The sequence below is a fragment of the Chelonia mydas genome, chromosome 6 (assembly GCF_015237465.2).
Source record: "Chelonia mydas isolate rCheMyd1 chromosome 6, rCheMyd1.pri.v2, whole genome shotgun sequence".
NCBI classification, from domain to species: Eukaryota; Metazoa; Chordata; order Testudines; family Cheloniidae; genus Chelonia; species Chelonia mydas.
The window spans coordinates 83,723,290-83,736,197 of NC_051246.2; the positions used below are offsets into that span (position 1 = coordinate 83,723,290).

General features: G+C 42.6%; 1 protein-coding gene across 8 annotated transcripts in view; it reads left to right on the plus strand.

The window, feature by feature from the left end:
* Positions 1–12,908, plus strand: part of SCFD1 (sec1 family domain containing 1) — a 144,640-nt gene that overhangs the window by 50,174 nt on the left and 81,558 nt on the right. For 7 of the 8 annotated variants that reach the window (XR_005225547.2, XR_006291402.1, XR_005225546.2 and 4 more), the window contains exons 13-14: positions 3,924–3,997; positions 9,998–10,079. Coding sequence is in view for 5 of the 8 variants with exons in the window: in XM_043548068.1 (XP_043404003.1) it covers positions 3,924–3,997; positions 9,998–10,079 (156 nt within the window). In the remaining 3 variants the exon portion in view is untranslated. The remainder of the gene's footprint in view (positions 1–3,923; positions 3,998–9,997; positions 10,080–12,908) is intronic. The other variant, XM_037900537.2, reaches the window with a different exon arrangement.

Consider the following 12,908-nt stretch of genomic DNA (forward strand, 5'->3'; position numbering starts at 1 on the left):
TGGCCAAGGCTTATATTCCTCCTATTTCCTCATGTCAAAGAAAGGGGATGGCTTTTGCCCTATCTTGGACCTCTGAACAAATTTATTTGCAAGTTCCATTTTCGGGTGGTCACCCTCCCTTTCATTATCCCCTCCCTTTCCCATGGAGCCTGGTTCACAGCTCTTGATACAATTTCCGTATTGTATTCTTGATACAATTTCCGTATTGACATCACCCTGCTCATTGCAAATTCCTCCGCTTCACGGTCAACTGTTCTCACTACCAGTTCCGGGTCCTACTCTTCGGGATTGCTACTGCCCCCCGCATCTTCACAAAGGTCTTTGCTGTCATGGCAGCTTACATGCGCCACCTAGGTCACTCGGTGTTCCCGTACCTAGACTATTGGCTCCTCGCAGCATCATTCCTATTCCATCTTCTTACCACTCTTCATATCCTGTGTGCCGTCCTTGACACCCTAGGAATTTTTATCAACGAGGAGAAGTTGATCATCACCCCTAACCGCTCTCTCACCTTTGTAGGTGCTCGCCTGGACTCTGTCGTGGCCTGTCCCTTCCTTCCCTCCGATTGCTTCACTGGTCTCCCCGCCCTTATCGCGCAGTTCTGCCACCGCCCTCACACATGCATCCGTCACGGCCTCTCCCTTCTGGACAGTATGGCGGCCTGCACCTCTTTCACACTACGCCCATCTCGATCTGCGCTGCCTCCAACTGTGGCTCCGCTCTGTCTACAACCCGCAGTTCAACAAACAGGTCCTCATTCCCCCACCCGTTCTCACCTGGTGGTGCAACCCATCCACAGTCTTAGCCACCGTTCCCTTTACCGTCATGACAGATGCCTCACTCATTGGATGGGGCACTCATCTGGCCAACCACATGGCTCAGGGCCTCTGGTCACCCAGGCAGGTGCAGATACATATCAGCAACTTACAACTGCAGGTCGTCCACTTTGCCTGCTGGGCTTTCTTGCCCCTCCTTTGATCTCGCCATGTGCAACTTTTGTCAGACAACATGACAGCAGTTGTTTACATCAACAAGCAAGGAGGAGCCCAGTCCTTTCAACAGAGGCCATCCTCCTGTGGAACTGGTGCCTCGGCACAACATCACGCTGAAGACCTGTTCACCTCCCCAGCAGCAGCAACTCCCTGGCTGACGTGCTCAGCCACTCCTTCCATGCCAGTCACAAATGGGAACTTCACTACCCCACTCTTTGGTCCCTCTTCCGCCTGTGGGGCACGCCAAGTTGGGACCTCTTCGCCACACCGGAGAACCACAAGCTTCCCCTCTTTTGCTCTGGGGAGCCCTCAGCCTCGGCTCCCAGGGCAATGCCCTCCTCAATCCCTGGATCCCTGGCCTACACTATGACTTCCTGCCTATTCCTCTGCTTCCCCAAGTCCTCCGCAAAGTGCAGCACGATCACGCGAATCATCTTCTTATAGCCCCCTTCTGTCCTGACCAGTATTGGTACACGGATCTCCTCCATCTCTCTGTTCGTCCTCTAATCCATCTCCCAGACATTCCAGATCTCCTCACACAAGCGCACGGCCATCTGCATCATCCCATCCGGAGTCCTCTCCATCTCATGGCCTGGTATTTGGATGGGGCTCACGCACAGACAACACATGCTCCTCTCCTATTCGTGGCATCCTTACGCATAGTCATCGTCCATCTACTAGGGTCTGTATCTAGTCCATCTATCAAGCGAGATGGCACCATTTTACTGCCTGGGTACAGCACCACCAGCTCTAGTTGGACTCTGTTTCCATTCCCACCATTCTGGATTACCTCCTCCATCTTTGGCAGTCAGGTCTTGCCCACTCCTCTGTCCACATCCACCTGGCAGTGCTCAGTGCTTTCCTTCCTCCTGTGGATGGTTTCTCCATCTTCACTCACCCGATTACCTCCCGTTTCCTTCACGGCTTTCTCAGTGCCTTTCCCACCATCTGGAAGCCTACTACTTCCTGGGACTGTAACCTCGTCCTCCAACCCTCACCAAACTGCCATTTGAGCCACTCGCAACCTGCTCCCTTGCCCATCTTTCCATGAAGGTGATCTTTTTGGTGGCCTTCACCTCTGCAAGACGAGTTAGTGAACTGGTGGCCATGATGGCGGAGCCCCCCTTTACAGTCTTTCACCAGGACACAGTCTTCCTACATCTCCATCCCAAATTCCTCCCCGAAATCCCCTCACCATTTCACCTCAATCAGTGTATGCACCTCCTTATCTTCTACCTTAAGTCACATGCCTCTCCCAGGAATGTGCTTTTCACATCCTAGATGTTCACTGAGCGTTGGCCTTTTACTTCCAGCACACCCATGACTTCCGGGCCTTCCCCTGGCTTTTTATTGCCATTGCGGAGCGTTGCCGTGGCTGCGCCCTTTCGTCGCAACGCCTCTCTTATTGCATCACGGACTGCTACATGCTCTCCTGTACTCCATGTGGGCTCACATTGCTATATCCGTCTTCCTGGCAGATGTCCCATGGCATGACATCTGCAGAGCAACCACATGGGCCTCGGTCGACACCTTTACCACCCATTATGCCATTGCCTCTACCACATCAATGGATGCTGCAGTGGGCCATGCTGTTCTCCGCACTTCTTCGAGCACTTGCGCCGGCCTCCCACCTGAGCGCTGCTCGCTACTCTCCGATGCTTGAAATCCACATAGGGACCATCACTCGAAGAAGAAGAGGTTACTTACTGTAACTGAAGGTTCTTTGAGATGTGTGGTCTATCTGGATTCCAATCCTGCCCTCCTTCCCCTCTGCTCCGGGCTTCTCTGCATCAACCCACACAGCCTCCTAAAGCCTCTGACACACCACACGGCAATGCACTATGCACGCGCAGCTCAATGGATGCTACTATGAACAATTCTGGCTTCAGCACATGGCACACATGCGCACCCACGCTGGAATCCACATAGGGACCACGCATTCTGAAGAACTTCCAATTATAGTAAGTAACCCCCTCTCCTTTAGCTTATGCCAGTTCTCACTATCTTGACTGTCACATTCTGGGAAGGGAAGCACTTTGGATGTAAAATGATGATAGGGCAAAGGGTGTCATGAATTTGAGGGAAAATGAACATTTTAACATGCAGCCAGATAAGGTATACTTTAAAACCAGGTTTTTAGAAAACTTAAATTAATAAAAGAAGATAATGCATGTGGAAGACTTCAGGCCATTGTGAAATATCACTTCATCCTCTGAAGTGAATGCACTATTGTAAATACATAAACATGATTATGTGCCTGAATTTATTGTGATGATAATGCAGCATTTCCAAATGAGACTCAGAAGGATATGTTCATAAAAGTATTCAGTGACTCACAGAGTTACAGGACTGCTGTTGTAAATAATCAGTTTAACAACACTGATCTCTTAATATGTATAAGAGACTTAATTATTTAAGTATTTGAAAAATATTGTAATGTGGGGTAACCAGGTTCATATGTTAACAGCCACTCCAAAAATGCACAGCAATTTTAATCTGTCTGAGTCGGGTTTGAAGACAAACATGTTGAAAATAGCCCCTCCTAAATTAGTTGTAAGGTGGTAATAGACTTTGGTCTTGATCCAAACACCTTGCTAATGTTCTTTCTGTACCACCATATCCAAAGTGGTGAGGGACTTCTCCATGAGCTGTGAAATTCTTCAAATTATTATCTAAAATCCAAACACCTTCCTCTTTGTTTCGAATGACATCTGTACAATGTGGTTTTTCTAACTCCTAGACTTTTTCATTTATAATTTTAATTAAAATTTTTTGGCCAATAAGTTCTTTATGGATGTGCGTAGTAGAAGTATTATTCTCCCGACACTGTCAGTGTGAGAAAATAGAGAAGAAATAAATTAACCATATTTACAAATATGGTTTTGTGTCTCCAGTATACATGGATGTACCTTAATGAAACTCTTTCCACAGGGAATTGAAGGGGAGGATGAAGGAGCAATAAGTATGCTTTCTGATAATACAGCTAAGCTAACTTCAGCTGTTAGGTAAGTAATTAATAAAGCACTAGTAGTGTAGATAAAATAGCTTTCCATTAGGTATATTTTCCGCTGTTCTGATTTTAATATCTCCTGATGATTTTACCAACTTTCAAAATATCAATTGGAATGTTAAGCAAGAATTTAGATGTTTGTTGCCCAGTATGGCAAAACCTCAAAAAATAGACTTTGGAGGAGATTGTTCTTTCAGTGATTGTCTGCATGGATTCTGCTTCTGGTGCACATGCAGTCCATTCGTGTGAGATTGGATTCTACTGGCCAGCAGAACCCATTGGGACTAGATGTCGTCACATGCCACACCCCCATCCAAGGACTAAAGGTGTGGAGTGGGCCCAACTGCCCCTCAGTTCCTTAACTTCCTTTTTACCACCTATAGGGGTGACACCGAACCACGCACTTTACTCTTCATACTGTGAGACTAGTTGTTAGGCTAGTTTATTATACTTGAATAATTAGTGTAGTTAGCATTAATTTACAGTTGTTGTAGTTTAACACTCATTGGCAAAATGATAAGATTAATCACTAGGAATTCCGTTTAGGTGTGAAGTTACCCCATGTAACGGGTACTTAGACACTCAGGAAGACTAGAGAGGCTATAAAAATAGAGGACTCAACAATAATGGGGGATTTCAACTACCCCAAATCGACTGTGTACATGTCACCTCGGGAAGGGATGCAGAAATAAGGATTTTAGATACCATTAATGACTGCTTGTTGATGCAGCTAGACCTGGAACCCCCAAGGGGAGAGACAATTTTTGATTTAATCCTAAGTGGTGCACAGGATCTGGTCCAGGAGATGAATATAGCTGAACTTCTTGGTAGCTACCATGATATAATTAATTTTAAAATCCTTGTGGTTGAGGGAGAAAACCAAAAAGCCTACCATAGTAGCATTTAACTTCAGAAAGGGGAACTACACAAACGTGAGGAAGATAGTTAAACAGGAATTAAAAGGAACAGTCACGAGTGAAATGCCTGCAAGCTGCATAGAAACTTTTTAAAAACCACCATAAGAGAGGCTGAAACTAAATGTATACCCCAAATTAAAAAGAATAATAAGAGGACCCAAAAAATGGCACCATGGCTCAACAACAGAGTAAAAGAAGCAGTTAGAGGCAAAAAGGCATATAAAAATTGGAAGTCAAATCCTACTGAGGAAAACAGAAAGAAGAATAAACTCTGGTAAGTCAAGTGTAAAAGTATAATTAGGCAGGCCAAAAAAAGAATTTGAAGAGCAGCTAGGAAAAAGACTCAAAAACTAACAGCAAAATATGTTTTAAGTACATTAGAAACAGGAAGCCCGCTAAACAATCAGTAGGGCCAATGGGTAATCAAGATGCTAAAGGAGCACTCAAGGAAGACAAGGCCATTGCAGAGAAGTTAAATTAATTCTTTTTAAATGAATCAGTCTTCACTGCAGAGGATGTGAGGTAGTTTCCCACAGCTGAGACATTCTTTTTAGGTGACAGATCTGAGAGGCTATTCCAGATTGAGGTGTCTGTAGAGGAAGTTTGGGAACAAATTGATATATTAAACAGTAATAAGTCACCAAAACCAGATGGTATTCACCCAAGAGTTTTGAAGGAACTCAAATACGAAATTGCAAAAATACTAACTTTGACAAGGTCCCTCACCAAAGGCTCTTAAACAAAGTAAGCAGTCATGGGATAAGAGGGATGGTCCTGTCATGGATCAGTAACTGGTTAAAAGACAAGAAACTAAGGGTAGGAATAAATGGCCAGTTTTCAGAGGGGAGAGAGGTAAATAGCTCTGTCCCCCACGGATCTGTACTGGGCCCATTGCTGTTCAATACATTCATAAATGATCTGGAAAAAGGGCTAAACAGTGAGGTGGCAAAGTTTGCAGACAATACAAAAGTACACAAGATAGTTACGTCCAAAGCTGAGACAAAGAGATACAAAGGGAGCTCACAAAATTACTTGAATGAGCAACAAAATGGCAATTGAAATTGAATGTTGACAAATGCAAAGTAAATATAATCCCAACTATACATACAAAATTATGGGATCTAAATTATCTGTTACCACTCAAGAAAGAGATATTGGAGTCCTTGTGGATAGTTTTCTGAAAATATCCACTCAGTGTGCAGCAGCAGTCAAAAAAGCTAACAATTTTAGGAGCCATTAGGAAAGGGATAGATAAGACAGTAAATATCATAATGCCACTATAGAAATCCATGGTACGTCCACACCTTGAATACTGTATGCAATTTGTATGTATCCAAATTGGGTCACCCCATCTCAAAAAATATATATTAGAAATGGAAAAGTTACCAAGACGTGCAACAAAAATGATTAAGGGTATGGGAACAGCTTCCATCTGAAGAGAGATTAAAATGACTAGCACTAATCAGTTTGGAAACGAGATGACTAAGGAGGGATATGACAGAGGTCTATGAAATCATGAATGGCGTGAAGAAAGTGAATAGGGGATTATTTACTCCTTCATGTCATGTAAGAACCAGGGGTCACCCAGTGAAATTAATAGGCAGCAGGTTTAATACAAACATGAGGAAGTACTTTTTCCACACAATGCACAGCTAATCTATGGAACTCATTGCAATGGGATGTTGTAAAGGTCAAACTATAACTGGTTTAATAAAAGAATTAGTTAAGGTCATGGGATGATAGGTCCATCAATGACTATTAGCCAAGATGGTCAGGGATACAACCCCATGCTCTGGCTGTCATTAAGCCTCTGACTGTCAGATGCTGGGAGTGGACAACAGGGGATGGATCACTTGGTGATTGCCCTGTTCTTTTCATTCCCTCTGAAACTTCTGGCATTGGCCACTGTCGGAAGACAGGATAGTGGGCTAGATGGACCATTGGTCTGACCCAGTATGGCTGAGCCAAAACCCTGACATTTTAAACGTATCCCTCTTGCAAGGCTAGTATATGGCCTTATGGCCCATATTGTGTCCCTCTGGTGCAATGGCTGGTCACCAAGTACCCACAGGTACCACCTGAAACTATGGTCCGTACTTACACCATGATGAATACTCCAGGTGTCTGTTTTGTCTCAGTGAGGGACACATCTCTGACAAATGTTTAATCTGTCTCTCCTTTTCCAAAAGAATGCAGAAAGGCCTGATAGCCCTTTTCAAGCTTTCTTCTGGAGCTATCAAAAAGGGCCTCTTCAGAGTCTGAAGCTAAAAATCCTGTCAAGCTGGCTCATTTGCTCTTGGCTAATGTTCTGGTGAGATGCAGCCGTACACCAAGTCTCTGTGTTCATTCTTCATCAAAGACATTGAACCCCTTGGTCACTGAGTCTACGCCCAGTTGTTGTCAGGAAGGGGTGGGAAGGAACAGAGTTCCCAGGGTAAGCATAGACAAAGGTCACCCTCCCTAGTGCCTAGTAAGATGAGCCATGTCTCTCTGTTGGCTCATGCCCCTCAATGGAAAAGCAGTTTGCAGCCCTGACTGGATCCCTGTGATGTGTTAACTGGTCACAGAGTACCGATGGTCCATATTTTCCCCAGTAATAACTCCTCAGTACCAGTGTCAATACTGTAACACTTGCTAGCAATCATCTCTGAGCCCATGACTCGGCCACCGACCTTCATGGTTCAGATGTCTCTGGTGCAGACTTTCTGAATACTGAAGATGTTTCCTGCACTGAGTCATCTTATGGTGATGACACAGCTAGAGTCACCCCTGCTATCCTTATCTGCCATTTTAAGTGCTTCTGCCTCTGGACCGATGAGTTCTGGAATTGAAACTGTGACTGGATTTCGGAAGGGCCCTAAAACACCTGAATAGTGTGACTTCGCTATTAGAGTGTTCATTTTCTTCCATCTCTTCAAAACATAGTCGGAAGATATCTGCCACCCATATACTTTGTTCTCTTGGGAGTTGTATGATCTGATAGGGAGCCCAGGGATCATCTTTCCAAGGACATGTCAGGGTTCCTGTGGGAAACATTCTTTTTGGTTTCTACCCCCATGTCCTCCAGCCCTGTACTATTATAGCATGCAATCTTGGCCATTTTGGGCTCCCATCTAGAAAATCTTTCTTTACTGCTTTCTCCTTCCAGAGTTAGATCTTCCTCCACTCCACTGTCTGCCTGAACAGTGTACTACTATGCACGTGTCAGCTTTCCCCCAGCCCTTGGTTTAAAAAATCCACTACAGCCTTTTTAATTTTACATGCCAGCAGTCTGGTTCCGGTTTTTTTTATGTGGAGCCAATCTCTCCTGTATAGGCTACTCCTTACCCAAATGTTCCCCAGTTCTTAATAAACCTAAATCCCTCCTCCTTGTACCATCATCTCATTCATGCATTGAGACCTTGCAGTCCTGCCTGTCTTACTGGCCCCACATGTGGAAATGGAAGTAATTCAGAAAATGCCACCATGGTGGTCCTGGACTTTGATCTGTTACCTAGCAGCCTAAATTTGCCCTCCAGTACCTCTCTCCTAGCTTTCCCAATTCATTGATACTTACATGTAGCACAACCACCAGTTGCTCCCCAGCACTACCTACAGGGCCGTCTTAATATCTCGTGAGATCTGCTGTCTTTACATCCAGCTGGCAATTTACCATGCAGTTCTCCTGGTTATCATAATCTGTTTCTAGTAATCAAATCCCCACTACTATTGCCTGTCTCTTCCTAGTAAGCCCCTGCCCCCCGGAGGGATATCCTCAGTGCAAGAGGGTATCATGACATCATCTGGAAGGTGGGTCCCAACTATGGGATTGTTTCCTTCTACTCCAGCTTGATGCTCTCCTGCCCCAAGACTTTCATCCTCCTTAACAGCATAGGGGCTGTTGGACAGGAGGTGGGACCACCCTACTTTGTCTCTAAAAGTCTCTTCTGTGTACCCCACCGTCTCTCATTGTCCTCCAGTTCAGCCACTCTGGCCTCAGGAGCCCATACTCTGTCTCTAATGGATGTGAATTGCTCGCACGGCACGTGTACATACACCACCTGCTCCCAAGGCAGGTAGTCATACATGTTGCACTAAGTGCTCTAAAATGGGTAGCCCCCACTCTGCTGCTGATCTTCTACCTATGGTGGTATTTTTTGTTTTGTTTTTTGTTTTTTCACTCTTGTGGCTTTTTTTTTATATAGCCTACATTTAGGGTATGTTTGTTAGGTGTATTGGGTTTTTTTCTGTTTCTTCTTTCAGTTACTTTTCTTGGGGACTTGGTGCCTTTCTAATTGTTATCCCTTGGCCTTCTCTCTTTGCAGCCAAACTTTCCCTATGTTGGCAGCTCACTCGACTTGCAGGAGGCCTCTAAATTTATGCCTGTGCCTAGGCTGCACACTCTTCCCACTTCCTATTGATAAATTGGGTCCTGACCTCTATTAGTTATCCCTGTGATCAAGGATAATCACTAATAAGTGATTATTCAGATGCCACAGTGCCGAGCACCTCCTATGGGGCTATGAGTCACCAGTACAGTGTGTCTGATCAATCCTTCTTGAATTGCATACCCCAGAACTAGACACAGTACTCTAGCAGTGGTTGCATCAGTGCCAAATACAGAGGTTATATGATCTCTCTACGCCTACTTGGGATACCCCTAGTTATGCATCCGAGGAAGCCTTTAGCCCTTTTGGCCATAGCATCACACTGGAATCTCATGTTCAGCTGATTATCCTGTGCCCAAAAATCTTTTTCAGAGTAACTGCTTCTTGGACTAGTGTCCCCCCATCTTATTAGTATGGTCTGTATTCTTTGTTCCTAGTTGTATACATTTACATTTAGGTGCATTACTTTCCCCATACTGTATATACGTTAGTTGTTTTCTATCACTAAACTACAGATACTTAAATTACCCACATTGAATATACTGTAAATGTTTCTATGAGAACCTTAACTCTTGTGTTTCCTGACTCCTTTGTTTTTCAGTTTGTAACCTTCACCATTGCTTCTCATAATTTTATGGATTTATTATAGTGAATGAACAATTCCACTAGAATGTGAAACTCAGTGTTTTACTTTATATTTAATTTTTTCAGCTCTCTTCCAGAACTACTTGAAAAGAAAAGGCTCATCGATCTTCATACAAATGTTGCAACTGCTGTTTTGGAGCATATAAAGGTATCCCTGCTGTCTGTTAAAAAAATATAGAACTCCTTTATAAATCATCTTATCTCTGTCAAACTACAATACGGTTGACATTACTTAAAACTGGAGAAATAGATCAGAATCGCATGTCTTTTCAAAAATAATACCTTGGAAAGAGTTACACATTGTATGACATCATTTGGTCTTGCAAGATATAACCGTGGGAGGAACTTTAATTTCAGTGTGTATGCACAACAGGGTGAAATAAATGTATTATGACAATCTTGGGTCAAAATTGCTCACAGATTTAGTTCATTTATCTGTGATGGCTAAATTCTAGTGTTAAAATTTTAATGTGGGATGAAGCCCGTTACAATGATATTTTAAAGCATATTTTTGCTGTGCTTTAGTTAGGCTAAGATTAGGTCATTAGTTAATGGTTTTTCTCAGAACAGTTTATATAATGGACTTGTATTAGTCATCTGAAAGTGCTGATATGAAAGAAGTTCATGACTATATGGTAAACCACATAGGGAGGGGGTAAGGAAGGATGGTCTTTTGTGGTTAAGGTGTAAACCAGGGCATCAGGAAACTGGTTTTATTCCTGTTTCTGCCGAAGACTTGCTGAATGAATCACTTGGTTCCTGATCCTATGACTTCTGACTGGGCAGACCCTGTGTCTGCATGGAGTCCGACTGAAGTCAGTAAGGTTCCATGTGGATGCAGCAGTTTCTTAAGCACTTCAGAAAATTTTACCCAATACTACTTACCTGCCTCACAAGGGGTAGGATGTTTTGAGGCTTAATTCCACTAACATTTGTCAAGTGTTTTGAGCTCTTCAGTGCAAGATGATATTCAAGTTATTTTAAACATCATGTCTATGAATGAGTTATCACTATGTTGATTTTTGTTTTGAATGTTAATGTTTCTTTGAATTTGGTTCAGCTACCAGGTGACCTGTAATATGTTTTCTTGCAATAGTTGGCATGGAGTCGGGCATGCCAGCTTTCACACTCAGTAATTGAAAGGCAGTACAGTAGTTTCATAGAAAATGACAGTTGGCAGTGTCGACTTTTTATATGATAGTCTTGTCAGTAACCTCCCTTTTCTTGGAAAGATAATTGAGAAGGTGGTGGCAAGCCAGCTCCAGCAGCATCTTACATCTTCTACTTCTTTGGACATAAGCCAGCTTTCAGAGGGGGATGTAGAATGGAAGTAACATTAGTCTCTGTTGACTTTCCCCTCATGGCAATGGACAGAAGTCACATGTTCTTGCTAATTTTCCATTAGGTGCCATTGACTCACTTGTGTGACTTATCAGGAGTGGCAGGAATTACCTTAGGTTGGTCCCCCTCTCTCCTCCTGTTGGAAAGTTCCTAGAGATTGATGATGGATGATTTATTTTCCTCTTAGATGGTTCTCAGATGTGGGGTTTCAAGAAGCTCAGTATTCTTACCGCCTTATTGTGTATGTGCAGCTGCTGGAGCAAATCATGAAACAAAAGACATGCAATATCATCAATCTGCTGACGACACTTCTTTGTGTGTGTCCTTTTTGTTAGATCCAGAAGGAGCCATTTCCTTGCTCTCCAAATAATTGGCATTGATAAAGGCCTGGGTTAAGTTTGACTGTCTTAAACCCAGTCAAAATAAGATGCAGGTGATAGAGGTTGGTCTCTGGAATTCACCTAAATCTAAGTCTGGTGACATAAAGATTGATATACGGCATTTCTGTAACTGCGAGTTGTTTTTCCCAATCATTTTTCTATGGACAATGCCTTTCTAGTCTCTGTCCTTTTAAAGTTATGGTACATAAAGGTGGGAGTGGTAAGGTATTAGCCCCCTTGGAAATGTTTTGACTTTAATAAAATTCCCAGTGCACCTAGATACTGTGGTAATGGGCTCTGTATAAATTATAATAAATAAAATAATAAACCAGGAAGTACCAAAGATTTCAGAACAGGGCAGAATGGTGAATGTACCCTGTAGCCAGGTTATTTAGGCAATTGAGCACATACATCTGTGCTCTACTCAATTTGTTCTGAAAATTCACTTTTTAAATGAGCTAGAAGAATATTTACATTTTAAAAATAGATACATTTGTCCATTTTGTACATTAGAGTTTGTTTCAGCTTCAATCTACTCTAAATATTTATTTAAATGTTTTTATTTCTTATGAAAATGAGTGTGAAAATTCCTTAGTAACTATTGTACTGTCAGAAATGTGTAGCTCACATTTTGTTTGCTAGTATACTTCAGGAGTTTAATTTTTATTTTCAGTGTTCATGATTTTGATGTCCAGTTACAGCTGATTTCCCCATTGCCTTGGATCATTTTCTAAGACACACCAAAAGGAAACCAGAAATTAATCACCAGCTGTAGGGTCCTGGTAGTTTTCTGGTATATCTGTTTAGTGTAAAGTTGGAAAGAATGCACCAGTTCTTCACAAAGTAGACTAGCAAATATTTATCGCTGAAGCTTTGAACAAATGAAGACTTGTTTTACATTGTTTTTGTTTTTAGGAGGCTGGTGACCTAAGAAATGTAGCCTGAAGTTAATAGCGTTAAGAATAAAATTATGGATTTGCTCTTACATACTATTCTGGGAATTTTATTTAAAGCTTTATTTTATACCTATGTTTGACAATATTAATGTATTTTTATTCTGAATACTAGAATGTATTAAATTGCCACTTGAAAACAAAATGTACCCACCTATGACGTTTTACTAATGTGTTAATGTGAGGTCATATCTTAGTATCAATTTCTATATGTTAACTTCAGTGGGGGAGTTTTTTTATGGGTTGATAGTAGAATGTGGCCCTTAGCTTGTAAAACTATTCTAACTCCTTTCTTACTCCACT